Genomic DNA, 13,656 nt, shown 5'->3' with positions numbered 1-13,656 from the left:
GTGCAGCTCACCGGCGCCTGGTCTCTACCCGGCAGGAATGAGAAGTGCAATGAGAACTATACCACTGACTTCATTTTCAACCTGTACTCTGAGGAGGGCAAGGGCGTCTTTGACAGCAGGAAGAACGTGCTTGGCCACATGCAGCAGGTAGGGAAGACACCTGTCGTGCCCCAGCCCCGAACATCCACCGAGTCTCCCCTTGGCCTCTGATCTGCTGGAGGCTGTCAGTGCCCTCTGAGGGCATGAGCCTGCCATCTGTTATAGGGATTTTCTGTTTACAGAGGCAAAACCTCTTTACCCTAGAAATGGCCTTAGAGATGATGTGGTCCATCATCTTCATTTGGGACAGGGTTTCCAACCTCTGCACCATTGCTGTTCAGGGCTGGATAGTTCTGTCACAGGGGCTGTTCTGTGCATTGTGGAGTGGCTTAGCAGCATCCCTGGACTCCACCCACTAGATGCCAGTAGCACCCCCTCCCAAGTGGTAGCAACTAAAATATGTCAATAGATACTGCCAAATGACCCCTGGGGGACAAAGTTGTCTCCAGTTGAGAACCACCGATTCATTCTGATAAAGGAAATGAGGCCCAGAGAGGAGAAAGAATTTTCTCGGGGCCACTCATCAAGCTTGGGCACCAGGCAGGAAGCCTAGCCCACCAAGCACTCTGTGCTGCCCTTCGTAGGGAACCCGTGGAGTGCAAACAAGAACTTGTGTTGGGCTCCATCTCCCCCAGCTACAGTTACAAGGGGAAAGGAGTTCTTTTCTACCCCCCAACAATGAGTCCCCACCTGAGGTGGGCATGGTACCTGGTGGTATTAGGCCTCTCCATCCCAAATGGCTCTAGCTGATCCCTCTTGAGCATCGACCATTGACCTTTCTCTACCCACACCTGAATTCCCAACACCTCAGTTTGAATGAGCTTCCTCACCCCTGCAGGAGTTGGGCCCCATTGGATGAAGCATGAAGACCTGTTTCATGGTTTTCCTTCCTTCCCACCTTCCCACCTACTTTGCTTAGTTCAGAGAAAAGGTACATATTTTTCTGAGGTGCCGCTAAGGTCATCCAAATGGTCGCAAGGAACACTTCGTGCGATCAGTGACAGTGACTGACTGAAGCTGCCAGGCTGCCAGAGGGGCAGGGAAGCGCGGCCAAGCAACAAGTAAGCCTAGAAGTAAATGAACAGGATCTAGTGGCTGTGGAGCGACTGTGAGACTATAATCATTTCCTGTAACTCATTAGCTACTCTTACACCTGACAAATGGCCACATATTTCTGGACTCCTGTTCCTGGCTGTAAACCCAGGGCCTTTTTTCTCCTTTTTCCCTATGTATTCAGATACCTCTCCCACTTCATTAGAGTCCTTCCTGTACTTTTTATGATTCTCTTTCCAGGGTGGGAGCCCAACTCCATTTGACAGGAATTTTGCCACTAAGATGGGCGCCAAGGCTATGAACTGGATGTCAGGGAAAATCAAAGAGAGTTACCGTAATGGTAGGTGGGCTAAGAGATCAGTCCCTGTAGAGGCTGGTCCCCCGGGATAGAGCTGACTGAACATCCCTTACTGCAGGGCGGATCTTTGCCAACACCCCAGACTCGGGCTGCGTTCTAGGGATGCGTAAGAGGGCCCTGGTCTTTCAACCAGTGACGGAGCTGAAGGACCAGACGGATTTTGAGTGAGTCCACCTGCTCCATGGAGTGGTTCCCTCCCTGGCAGTTTCAGCATCTGCTCTTTCCAGCTTGCTCACAGGTGTAGGAGTGACACCACTCATGTCACCTTCCCATCTGATGCCCATGCCCTAAAATCCAGCCTTTTTTGCTCAGCGTCTCACTGAGCCTTTGCTGGAAGTTGACTGGCGTGCCAACAGATTCGGTCATCATGTGCCTCATTCCTCTGCAGGCACCGCATCCCTAAGGAACAGTGGTGGCTGAAGCTGAGGCCCATCCTCAAAATCCTTGCCAAGTACGAGATTGACTTGGACACCTCCGAGCACGCTCACCTGGAGCACATCAGCCGGAAGAGGTCTGGAGACACTGCCATCTAAGCCTCTCTGGAATGAGGGGCATGGAGCGTCTGGTCGTGGTCTTTTCACCCAGACAGATCCAAGTCCGTGTACTCAAAGTGTTCTAGCTCACTTTTCACTAGGTTTCCTTTTCTTGGGTAACTGCAGCCACGGTCACCTTTGGCCAGGGGCTGGGGCAGGGGCTGCTTCTAGGGGGTTATCATGGTTTCTGCCCATTTCACCTGTTGCACAGGCTGTGCTGCTCCGGTGCCACTGCTAAACCTCAGTGACTCGGAACTTTCCTAAAAATAGGCTTTATTTATTCCTTTGTGACAATAGAGCCTTGGTCCTTCTGCTGCTTTTACTACAGTGACAAACACTAACTACACTAATAAATGCCAACTCGTCACTGCACGTGGTTTTCCTGTTACCGTCTTCATGTGTGGAATGTGGTACTGTCAGCCCTACATACCAGACTCTGCTGCAACAGACATCTGGGAAAATGCAGCCCATGTGATCACCCATGTATTTCTACCTTCTGGATTGCTTTTCTGCAGCACCTCTATGCTCTGGATACAGGGTCCTAGGACCCAGCACACTGGTTCTGACCCTCATCCCACACCAGTCCCTCCTGTGCCCTCTGCAGCCAGCAGAACACTCCAGTCTCCCTTACATATAAAGTTGTGTTCCACCTCTTGGTCATATACCCATTAACCAGGGTTGCTTTTTTCCAGCTGTTCAATGCTCTCTCCTCTTCCTTTAACATCCCAGGGTTCTTCCTTCCTTCTCAGCTTTTCCCTTGTACTCCTTCCTGGATGAAAACCAGATTCTGTTGTGGGGAAACAGGTACATTTTGAAAGCCTGGGAAACAGTCACTCAGTCATGGCCCTGGTTCGGTGAGTTAGTTGAAAAGCTGCTTTGGAAAGTTGTCAGTTCTTATGCAGTTGATTGGTTCCGTTCCATAACAGCAGCTGCCCCCTCATTAGCAAGTACCCATGTGATACAGGTGGTCTTTTGCCCAAACTGACAGGATGGCGCCCTATCAATGCCAGGTCTGATTAGCTTCCAATAACCAGATCCCGTCTTTCAGCACAGGCATATATATTCCTCCCAACACAAAGTTTCCTCGCTTGATGTAGCAGGAAAGAGGCTCAAGGCTTTACCAGGGATAGAGGAAGGGATTATTTTAGTATATCACTTTTGCTGGCTGTCCGAAGTATTACCTCTATGCCTGAAAAGAGTTCTATTAAATAGTGACTGGAAAGGCTTGGTAGAGTCCAGAATTAAAGCAGCCTTTAAGGGGAAGATTAACAGCAAATATCAAGCACCATGATCACGGAATCATCAAAACAGCCTATGGGGAGGGGTGATGACAGCCCCATTTCAGAGATGACACTAGGGCTCAGGGTGGTTAAACAATATAAAAAGTAGCAATAGTAGAAATTGCCAGACTTGCTTGGAGAAGTGTTTATTTCTTTTTGTTTTTAAGAGAGCAAGAAAACAACAGCAAAAGGGCAAAGCCGACATGCTTTTCCTAGTTAGCTGTGTCAGCAGAGCCCATTCATTTTGATCGCGGAGTTCCCAATCAGTTTTTTTAAAAAGGGCTTTCAAATTTGCATAGGGCATCTAAGATCAGTAACAACTTGATTTAGTTTAGGTAGGAACATGAGCAAAAAGGGTACTGTTGAGCCAGTGCTGTTCACCAGGTCATCTTTTATAGGTAGGTGGGTCATCTCAAAAGTAGCTCTTATACTGACCCCACTGCCCTGCTCCCCCCACTCCAACAGTGTCTAGTGTCCATCTGGGAAAAGCAAAGTTTCCCCAAACAACTGAAAGAAAAATAACTCCAAACTGAGCAGCATGAACTTCCTAGGGAAATAGAGACCCTCAGGAAAGGGCAGCCAGCCCTTCTCTTCTCCTCCTAGAGCAAACACCTCTGTCCAAGGTGCAGGGAATGCCGAGCTCATTAGAGCAAAATGGCTTCAGGAAGAGAGAGAACCGCCCTGAAAGAAGTTCTTAGGACATTTAGTTCCTACTGCTTGGAACCTGCTATTATGTGCGAAGCAGCAAGGCCACCTTTCTGACAACACAGCTGAGCTGCTGTAACCCTCTGGCACACCTGTGGAAAAGGGGCAGAGGCCGCTGTTCCCTTTGGTGGCAGGAATGGGCCATCCCTTCTGAGTGCCCCATGGCAGAGCCCTAGGGGTCTCATCCAGCCCAGCGCAAGGTCTGCACACCGTCCGAGCCTGTAGTATGTTCATCTTTGGGCCACAGTAGTAAGCTGGGATTTCCTTAAGCCTCTTTATAGATCAGTAAGATGCTTCTAGAGGGATTCTCCCAAAATGTTAATCATGTCTCCAAAGGAAAACCAAACAAACATCCTTTAATACTCTTCATCTTCCTAGAGAAATGTAGTTGCACTATGGACCTTTTCTCTAAAGGGCAGAGAGGGGCTCTTCTTTTGCAGGGTACAGTAATGAAACCCAATTAAGCAATAAACAGAAAACAAAAGTGAGTGATTTTTTTTGTTTGGTGGTTTGGTTTGGGGAGGGAGGGTGCTGTGGAGGTTACTGTGTGACATGTTGCCTCAAAACATAAACCACACAACAGGGACAACTGCTGCTCCTGTTCTCCGAGGCAGAGACGGCACTGCACACAGAAAGCTCACCCAGAGCCTCCTACCTGAAGGTGCAAGTGTCTCCTCCAGGCTATTCCACAAGTAACAGGTATCCCTTCAGAGAAGCTGGCAGTGGAAGGCCCTTCACGGCATCCGGCAGATACTGGAGTCCCAGGCTACGGCGCACAGCATAGCGAGAGAGTGTTTTTAGAGTTCCTGGGGCTGAGCATAGAACAGTCAGCTTTTCACATAGCTGCTGGTCTCTGGCCACTTCTCGTGGCATGGTGCCATTTTTCCTTAATTCAAAGTGTCCAACAGCTCTGTGGAGGAGCTCAAAGCAAGAGTCCTCTTTCTCAGTCCCAAGTCCCCTGACCAGCAGAGCCACCAGGCGGGAGATGGGTGTCTGACCTTTTAGGTTGATGACTCTGACCTCTGCCCCATAATCAAGAAGGATGCTGATGCTCTCCAGATTGCCTTTCATGGCAGCCCAGCTGAGCGGGGTGTCATTGTTGTAATCCAGGGCATTGACAGAAGCCCCACTCTCTAGGAGGGCCCGGACACACTCAGCATTGTTCTTAAAGGCTGCCCAGTGCAGTGGGGTGTCTCGGTTGCCGTCTAGGGCATTGGGGTTTGCACCATACTCCAATAGGACCTCTACACAAGCCTCATCTTTCTCAGCTGCATAGTGGAGAGCTGTTCGGTTGTAACCATCCAGGGCATTCACCTGTAAAGAAGGAGGAACTATAATTACAGTAGGTAAACTGACAAGAGGACAGGTAGGCAAAGAAGCTTGCATGTGCTTATCCACTACCTTGGCTATGAACATGAGGATCAATAAGCAATTCCCAAAGAGAGTCTTGGTGATCAAGACAGAAACATAACAGGAGCTTAGGAGCAAACAGGAAAAGAACTGGCCCCAAACAACCAATACACCATTACAGGCATTGGTTAGCTGACTTGCATTACTTAGGTTTTTGCTGCTATGTTCTTATTTACTTTTCACTAGACTCTCTACCACAGAGTCAGGGTCAAAGAAAGAGAGGTGAAGTCTAAGTCTTTGTACCTATTTTGGAAGACATTTACCGGAAACCAACTTCAGCCAGATTAAGGGTCTTATTTTAGTTATCCCGGCTCATGCCATCCTGGGGCTGGTGGCAACCAGACTGAAAACAACGAGGCCACAGCCCTGCTGCCCGCTCAGCTTTGCTGTATTCTTTAAGTGCATAGAGAAGCCCCTCGCAAAAACATGCAGTGGGGTCCCAGGAGAACCTGGATGGGAGCATGTGGAGGAAAGAGCACAAATCTTCTAATGCTGAAAAAGCTGCTAGCTTGCTAAAAATCAGCATCACTATAATTTTTGAAGGCTACAAAGATTCAAAACCCAAATTTCCCCCATAAAATGCAATAAAGGAAAACATTTTATCAAGTTAACTTTCTATTTGGCTAAAAACTCTCTGTCTTTTTTCCAGGATATTTTCACTTTCAGCATTGACAGCTACTGGCTTTCATTTCAGGGTCACACAGCAACAGGATGGGATAATGACACATGGAGAACAACAAGGCTGTGTGGTGATGAGGATCTTGGGGCTGCCCCCAGGCTGCCTGCCCAGGCAGTCTGGGGCCAGTACGTCCGCTTTACCACATGTCTGATTCAAGTTTGCACCTCAACATTTGCACCTTCACAGCTGCTCACAAATAGTCAAAACAAATAATTTATTTAACAAGCATTTACTTAGTGATTACTACATGCCCGTGTGCTGAACACTTCACAACCTTACAAAGAGTATATATATCATTACCACCCCCATTTTACAGATGGGGAAACTGAGGCAAAGAAAGGTTAAGTAATTTGTTCAAAATCACACAGCCGGAAGTGAGAGAGCTGGAATTCAAGTACATGAAATCTGGCTCCACAGTCTTATTTTTTTAATCACTTATTATACTATGCTGCTTCTTGCTAATGCCAACATAATTAATCTACGTTTTTATCTTAAGATACTCACTTTAGAAAGAAGGCAGGAACAAGATACACTAGGAAAATAAAACAGTGGGTAGATACAGCACAAGTAGCCCAATCCTGAGACAGGGATTGCCTGATAATATTTATCTCCCACTGACCATGTTATTAGGTGGTATTAGAAGTATGTGTCTGAGAGCAGGTCTCAAATAATTTAGATTTAATCAGAGTAAATGGGCCTCTGACCTTACAGCTCCTGAACAGTCAATAGGCAACAAGAGGACTAACTGGAACTATGCAGAACCCCAGAGGATGGCTGGGAGAGAGGAAATAAAATTCCCTTTTCCTGACGTTGGACAGCTTAAGGGTGAAAGACAAAGGAATGGAATCCTTACAATCATTTCATGTATTTACCATTATATTTTGTTTTTACTATTGGCTATGCCAATGTTACCATGAGCTAGAAAGTATGAAGAGATGGGAGAAGAGACAAGGAATTTTAAGAAAATGTGAAGCTGAAGTTTTAGGGAACCATTAACGTGACAGTGTTAAAAACATTACCTCAGCCCCTTTTTCCAGGAGTAACTCCACACAATCAGCATCTGACACCATGCAGGCACAGTGCAGGGGTTTCAGTGTGCCATGGGTACAGTTCACATCTGCTCCCTACAGGCGGAGGAAATGCCAATCAGTGTACAGACAAGACTCAGGACGGAAGGGAGTTCTAACTCTGGCTGTACTGTAAACATGCAATTGGACCCTGTTCTATTCCGATTAATTAAACAATAATTTGGGTATTATACTGCTCAATAGCCAAACCAAGAGAATACACTGAAGATGAATGAAAGGAACTGTCAATTCCTTAGATCAAGTTATTAGGTTTATCCACAAGGTGGCATGCCAGATGGTCATTTGGACATCACTAAGGACATAACCTTTTGGTAGAAGCAGTGGTAACCTTATTACCAGGCAGTAAAGCTGGAAAGGCAGTATACCTATGGCCATGATGCTCTGTAAAGACCAGGATGGTGAATCCGTCAGACTGAAGCCAAGGAACTGTCATGCTCTTTTTGCCTAACTACTAGTGAGGTCATTTTAGCATTACCTTTTTGTTTTTAAACCTCTCCAAAGCAGCCTTTTAGTATCAGCATTCCCTGCCATCTAGTCCCTGCCTGTATGTCCATTTCAAGTGTGATAAAGGAGGTGCAGATTCCGCAGTCAGTCTACTGCCTGGCTCCGCAGTAGAGCTAGACTTGGAACGTGACAGTTTCTACTGCTGGGTCTTTTGATACCACTGATGTATGACTTTTTCTGTGCACAGCTCTGAAGCAGCTAGAGCTCCAGGCTGTCAATAAAGATGCTAAAGTTGTTAAAAAGAATATATAGAAGTAACCATTTGGATGTATTTTCTAGCAATCAAAAAATTACCCTATAACTTTTCCTCAACAGGAATAACATACAGAAAAAGGTATCAAAGACCTAGGAACCTAGTCATAAGACAGAAATACTGAAAGCAGTGGTTAGATACCAGTTAAGGTGTTTCTTAAGTCAAAAGTCACCATGCATTTTAAGGGTTGATACTCTCTCCAGAACAAGAAGTGGTGGCTGTTGTGAAGACGGAAGACAAGTGGTAGCTCTCCATGTAATTACTATAAACCACAGGATTTGAAAACCACTTCTGCTTTGCTTGCCTCCTTCCCCTCTTAGTACATGGTGTAGAAGCCTTTGAGCTTGCTGAATCGCATAAGTGCCATATCCAGACAGAAATTTTATTAAGAACATCAGACAAGGGTTATCTAGAACATACTTCCTGGAATAAAGGTATCAGATGCACAAAGTGAAAGGGAGGAAGGAAGAGAAGCAAAACACAGGGAAAATACATTTTAGTGCTCAAGTTAATATATTTAAGAAGACTGTAACAACTCCTTGTGATCTTGTGCTGAGTCAAAGCTTCAAATCTGTTATCTATTAGGATTCCCAAGAACTTTCCTGCTTCTCTCCCAAAAGACTCTCATCAATAACAGCACACTCACCCCTCTGATGAGATCCTCTACGTTGTCATGCGGGAAGGAACGAATGGCAGCGATTGTTCGGATTAAGCGCTCTGACAGAGAGTATTTGCTCTGAATGCTCTGCATAATATACCACATACTGGAACTCATCAAGGCTCAGAGTACGTTCACATGCTCCAAACTGCCTGAAACAAAGAAGTTTTAGGCATTCACAATATCACTGAGCATACCTGTCCTTAGGATTAGGAGTCCTCTGAGGCCTTCCCAATAATAAAAGCAGATTTCAAAGACATTAATGATTACGTTTTCTTAATCATAAAGTAGTAGATTATAATAATTGCTTAGGGAGCTGGTTAAACCTGGATGCAAATGCTCTGACTCTCAGTTCTGTTCTCTGACCTAGTGTAGCATGGGATTTCCCCAAGAAGCCCCAAGGCCCCCATGGACCTCTGTGTGGTTTACAAACAAGATTAGGCAAGGAAGGGGAATTCTGAAAGGCTAAAGATGCCAAAAAACCTTTTTTCCTTCTCTGGATTTTGTGGTCATTGGTATCAGCACCACTTTGGTTATCTGTTGCATTTGGCCTCACAGCATGGTTGTGTTCAAACTGCTGCACCATCTATACTTGTAATCAGTAGGAAGGCAAGGTCCTTGTCTTCTTTTTTTTTGCCCATGGAAGGCCAGCCACAGAATTTTACAAAAAAAAATTGGTGACTGGCTTACTAAAGTGTATAGAAGTGATCACTACCTGCCCAAAAAGAGGGAAAAGGCTCTGGAGCAAATACACCTGTTAATAAAACATGGTGTCTGTGAAACACTTTAAAACGTCTTCAGCAAAGGAAAAAAAAAAAGGGAAATATTTGAAGTAATATTCTAAAATAAGGAATGCAAAACTATAATTACTCTGGCATCATCTATATAAAGTTAGAAAAAAATTCAAAGTTCAGTGACATATGCTTGCAGCTGTAGGAAAACCAGCAGATTTAAGAGTGAGAAATTAATTTAAAAATTTAATAATTGGCTGTTCATGACAACTGAGAGATAGACTGGAGTAAATGTATGCTGGAACCACAACATGATAAAGAGTTCTGGGACGGATGAAGCAAATAATGCAACATACTTAAATTCAACTATGATGAAAATTTTGGCTGTATAAGAGCCATCTACTAGTTGGGGAACCTACAAAATTATAGCAAACAACATGGAGCATTTCTATGAAAAAGCATATATTAAAAAATGTAAAGAAAATATAGCATGCAGCATCAGCTCTCTAGGTGAGGGAATCCCTGTTCTTATTAAACTATACTTTTTAAACTTGGAGGTAAATACAGTAGTGTTTTCAATAGTGCTTGGCATATGGCAGGTTCTCCATAAATACTTGAGCTAATGTAAAACTTATTAGTTTGGATCCTAAAAAAATTCAAGACTTGCTATAATTAAACACATTACACATATGATGATTACTAAGGGAAAAATCCTAAAATTATTTTGGTCTCTTCATACTATGTACTTTTTGCTTTGGTTTTGTGAAGGAGTATCCCCTTATACACTATGTAATATCCTATAAACTCTAATAGTTCTATCTTGCTAATCAGTAGCTATTTTTGTCTAAGGTATATAAAGTACTAATGAACAGAATGAAGTTTAAAATTCAATTCAAAGGTATCGATGATTAAAATTGGGTATTTTCTCCCTTACTTCATTATGAATGAATAAGCTTACACATTTGTTTACATGTGTCTCTGAAATTTGCTGGACAGTTTAGCTTGGCATATGTTTTAGTCTCTCCAATAGCCACTAAACTCAGAAACAAGGGTTTGTATCTCACACTTCTTTGCTGCAAGGAAAAAGGAAAAAGAAGACAGGTGCATTTGAGTCGGCGATTCCAAGAATGGGGGCAGAAGACAAGCGCATCTAAAGTGTAAGGCTTAGACTGTGGTGGTTCTATTAACCATTTCTGAGCCAGTCTGAAGGAACTAAAACCTGCAGTCATTTTCGGGGCGCTCTTGGACTCCAGGCTAATAACTCCTAACTCAGCATATGACTAGTTGTTCTCGACTGCCGCCTCTAAGCTGGTGAAGAGCGAAGCTTGGCGGCAGACTGACCACATTCACTGTCAGGAAGGGTCAAGGAATTCTAAACTCGGCCTCTCTCTGGACAGCAGCCCGTGCGGTTTGCCCCAAGTGGCCTCTTTCCTCTGCTGGAGCTGAAAGCCCTGTCTCCCTCCCTCGCTGTCGCTTCCGATCCAAAGAAAACACAAGAGGTTTCACTGCGAAGCAAGGAGCAGAGTGCGGAAGCGGCGACAGTCCCCAGCCCCGCCGCGCCTGCCGGTCGGACTCGCCGAGCTCCGTCCCGCCGAGGGGCCAACGGCAAGAGCATCGAGCGAGAACGTGTGCCGGCGCTCTCTGCTTGGGCTCCCTAAAGACCGCAGCAACCCCGAAGGCCTCCCGGGGCCGGCCCTGCACGGCGGTCGCTCAATGCGCGCTCGGAGAGCCCCAAGTCCGACCGACTCCCTCCCGGACCTCCCCGGGCCCGGAGCTACGTCTCAGCCTGAGGGAAGCGGAGGAAGCACTGCTGGGCGTGGAGGCCCGGGCGAGGGTGCCCGGGGCAGGTGTACCCGCCGCGAGGGCCGCACTCACCGGGCCGCGGGGCTGAGCGGGGCGGAGACAGCCGCTGTCAACGCGTGACCCGGAAACAGAAGCTGTCTCCCGCGGCCCGCGGCGTGCGGACTGTGAGGCGCGGCTAGACCAGCGCCTGCGCGCCGGTCAGCGTCCGTAGGGGGCTGCGCCTGCGCAGACCTGGGAAACCGTTCCCGTTCGACGGGCCGCTGAGGCGATTGCTCGCTCCTCACCCAGAGGCTCTGCGCACAGGCGCAGCGTGGCCCTCTCGGACGCAGCCTCGAAGAAAGCTCAGGGCGGGGCTGGCGCCCGTCCCGGGCCTCGCTGCCGGGTCCGTCCATGCTCTCTGCTGCGCGGCCGCGCGCCTCGTGCCCGCGTCGCTCCCAGACTCGCTGCACTAATCCGCTGCTCGGGAGGCTGCACTTGTAGTAACTGAAGTTCCTTGGCAGAGAAAAGAGCCTTAGAGCATTGGTCATAGTATTGGAACGCATCTGTGTTCCTCTGGCGCCTCCTGGGTGCTGTGCACCCTCCCTCCACGGAGCTGTGCCAAGGATGAAAACGACCGCCCCAAAGGTGTGACTCAGTTGTGGACGCCTGAGAAAGGTGTGAATGCTAACAGCCCTTCCTGCCCAGTCATGCCGACACCTCGGAGAGACGGGCTTCGCAAGCAAAGCGTGAACACAGCGAAGCGAGAGGTGCACAGCACATGGAAAGGGCAGAGTGGCGCACACAGGCCTACCGTTCGAGCAGAGATCCACCCAGTAGCCTATTTGACCAAGTGCCCAGTACCTGCTTCCCGAAGCTTGGCCTAAGCAGCAGTCTGACGGGTGTGAGAGGCCAGCGCCGCCCAGACAGTTAACACCCATCAGCGAAGGGAAAACTTGCTATGAAGCGAGCCTCCTCCGCGGTCCAAACTCAAAGGATTTGTTCTATGCAGGACTGTGTCTCTTACCTCCTGCCACTCTGCTATGGTGAGATTGTCCAATTTTTCAAAAGAACTGAATGCCAAGTTTTTTCTACAAAAGTGAATTCTCCCAAACTGCAAATGTAGTCCACATTAAAATAAACAAACAACAAAACCAGTCATTTTTAAAATCAGGCAACTTTCAGCCTGCAAGCCACCAGTCCCAGCCTCTGTATTAAAGGGCTGCTTTGCTCATAGGCGGCTCTGTGGAAGGGGGTTTCAGGGCAGACCTTGGATTGGGATGGAGTCTGGGGAGTTGATCTGAAGCTGTATCTACATATCAACTACACTGTGTTTCATTCAAGATTTACTTGGGAAAGCTTGAAGGAACCTGAATGAAATTATGTGGAGGCTAGGGTTCGCCCACCCGCAAAGCTACCCTGTAGCATTTGATGCAACTCAGCAAATGGAAACAGTTTGATTCTGTGCCCACTGCCATTGCTTCTAAACCAGAATCTGTTAGGGCGTCAAGAACATTTGAACCTCCAAACACAAAGGCAAGAGATACTTGTGTTGGTGCTGATCCAAAATGACGGGGGCCTGGGAGAGGGGATTTGTTCTGTGAACATAAATCCTTTCTGGCAGCCAGCAGAGAAGATCATAGGAAAAACCAAGCCACCTACATACACATCTTGTCCAGACTTAACTTAATTTAAGTCAGAACCTCTCAAACTCCCATGCATGTGTCTAGAACTGTGTGACTCACATTAATAGCCCAGTGGTATATTCTCCCCTAAGGATCTCCCCTTGGGTCTTACTTGGCTGGGGAATTAATCAGATAAGACTCAGAGATATAGTAAATTCCATTCAACGATGCTATTGGTCCAGGCTGCTAAGTCACCCACTCTCTAGATCCAGTAAGACCTGTTGAGGGGTTGGTAACTGCTTCTCTGGATTTCATCTTATTAAGTCTAGCTCTAGTGGGTCCACTGCTCTGTCTCAGAGAATCCTCAGAACAAAAGGAGGAGGTTCCCCCCCTGTACACAGCAGAAATGATAGGGGCCAAGGAGCAGCAGATGAAAGCACTGTCCCTGCAGGGCGGCAGCCCCCTTCTCTGAGGTTCCATGCCTTGGCCGCTCTTGCTCAGTGTCATGTGCCCGGCTCTGAGACTGATAGTTCCTTCATTCCACTTCTTTGGGCACCAGTTTTCTCATTTGTAAAATGAGGGAATTGGCTGAAATAATCTTTAAATATCCTTCTATTTCTATAAATTCTGAATCCACCTAATTCCTAAGCAAAAAATTCAACTTCCAAAATTTTTACTCCCTAGTCCAAATAAGAACACCTTTACGGCTATTAGAATACTACCATATTGTGGGACCTGTGAAGGATTAATTAGAAGATGGCAAAGCCTACACAGTTCCTGTTTCATTTTTGCTTCTGGTGCCTCCTTCCTAGAGCATGGTAAAGACAGTGCTGACTCCTAGCTTTAGTTTTTAAAAGTTATTTATATTATAAAAATGGTCAAGCTTACCAAAACACTAGAA

The 13,656-nt window shown here is 46.7% G+C and overlaps 2 protein-coding genes across 5 annotated transcripts in view; one reads left to right on the top strand and one right to left on the bottom strand.

The window, feature by feature from the left end:
- PFKM (phosphofructokinase, muscle) overlaps window positions 1–2,413 on the top strand; it is a 36,854-nt gene extending 34,441 nt beyond the window's left edge. For both annotated transcript variants that reach the window (XM_036904730.2, XM_036904733.2), the window contains 4 exons: window positions 36–147; window positions 1,393–1,492; window positions 1,569–1,674; window positions 1,899–2,413. In XM_036904730.2, the coding sequence (XP_036760625.2) occupies window positions 36–147; window positions 1,393–1,492; window positions 1,569–1,674; window positions 1,899–2,043 (463 nt within the window). In that variant the 3' untranslated portion in view covers window positions 2,044–2,413. The remainder of the gene's footprint in view (window positions 1–35; window positions 148–1,392; window positions 1,493–1,568; window positions 1,675–1,898) is intronic.
- A 1,040-nt stretch (window positions 2,414–3,453) lies between these two features.
- ASB8 (ankyrin repeat and SOCS box containing 8) lies at window positions 3,454–12,418 on the bottom strand. 3 transcript variants are annotated; one of them, XM_036904743.2, is made up of 4 exons: window positions 11,227–12,418; window positions 8,609–8,772; window positions 7,137–7,241; window positions 3,454–5,342 (listed from the first exon to the last, which is right to left on the bottom strand). In XM_036904743.2, exons 2-4 carry the CDS (start codon window positions 8,735–8,737, stop codon window positions 4,710–4,712), a joined length of 867 nt encoding a protein of 288 aa, XP_036760638.1. In that variant the 5' UTR covers window positions 8,738–8,772; window positions 11,227–12,418; the 3' UTR covers window positions 3,454–4,709. The 3 variants fall into 3 exon arrangements, with proteins under 3 accessions (XP_036760638.1, XP_036760639.1, XP_036760640.1); XM_036904744.2 differs by having other exon boundaries at window positions 8,609–8,768; XM_036904745.2 differs by lacking the exon at window positions 11,227–12,418 and adding an exon at window positions 10,310–11,201 and having other exon boundaries at window positions 8,609–8,768.
- Between the last annotated feature and the right edge of the window lie 1,238 nt (window positions 12,419–13,656).

The sequence above is a fragment of the Manis pentadactyla genome, chromosome 10 (assembly GCF_030020395.1).
Source record: "Manis pentadactyla isolate mManPen7 chromosome 10, mManPen7.hap1, whole genome shotgun sequence".
In the NCBI taxonomy this organism is placed as follows: domain Eukaryota; kingdom Metazoa; phylum Chordata; class Mammalia; order Pholidota; family Manidae; genus Manis; species Manis pentadactyla.
Note: the sequence above shows the minus strand (reverse complement) of the source record. Positions and strands in the feature narration are given on the sequence as shown.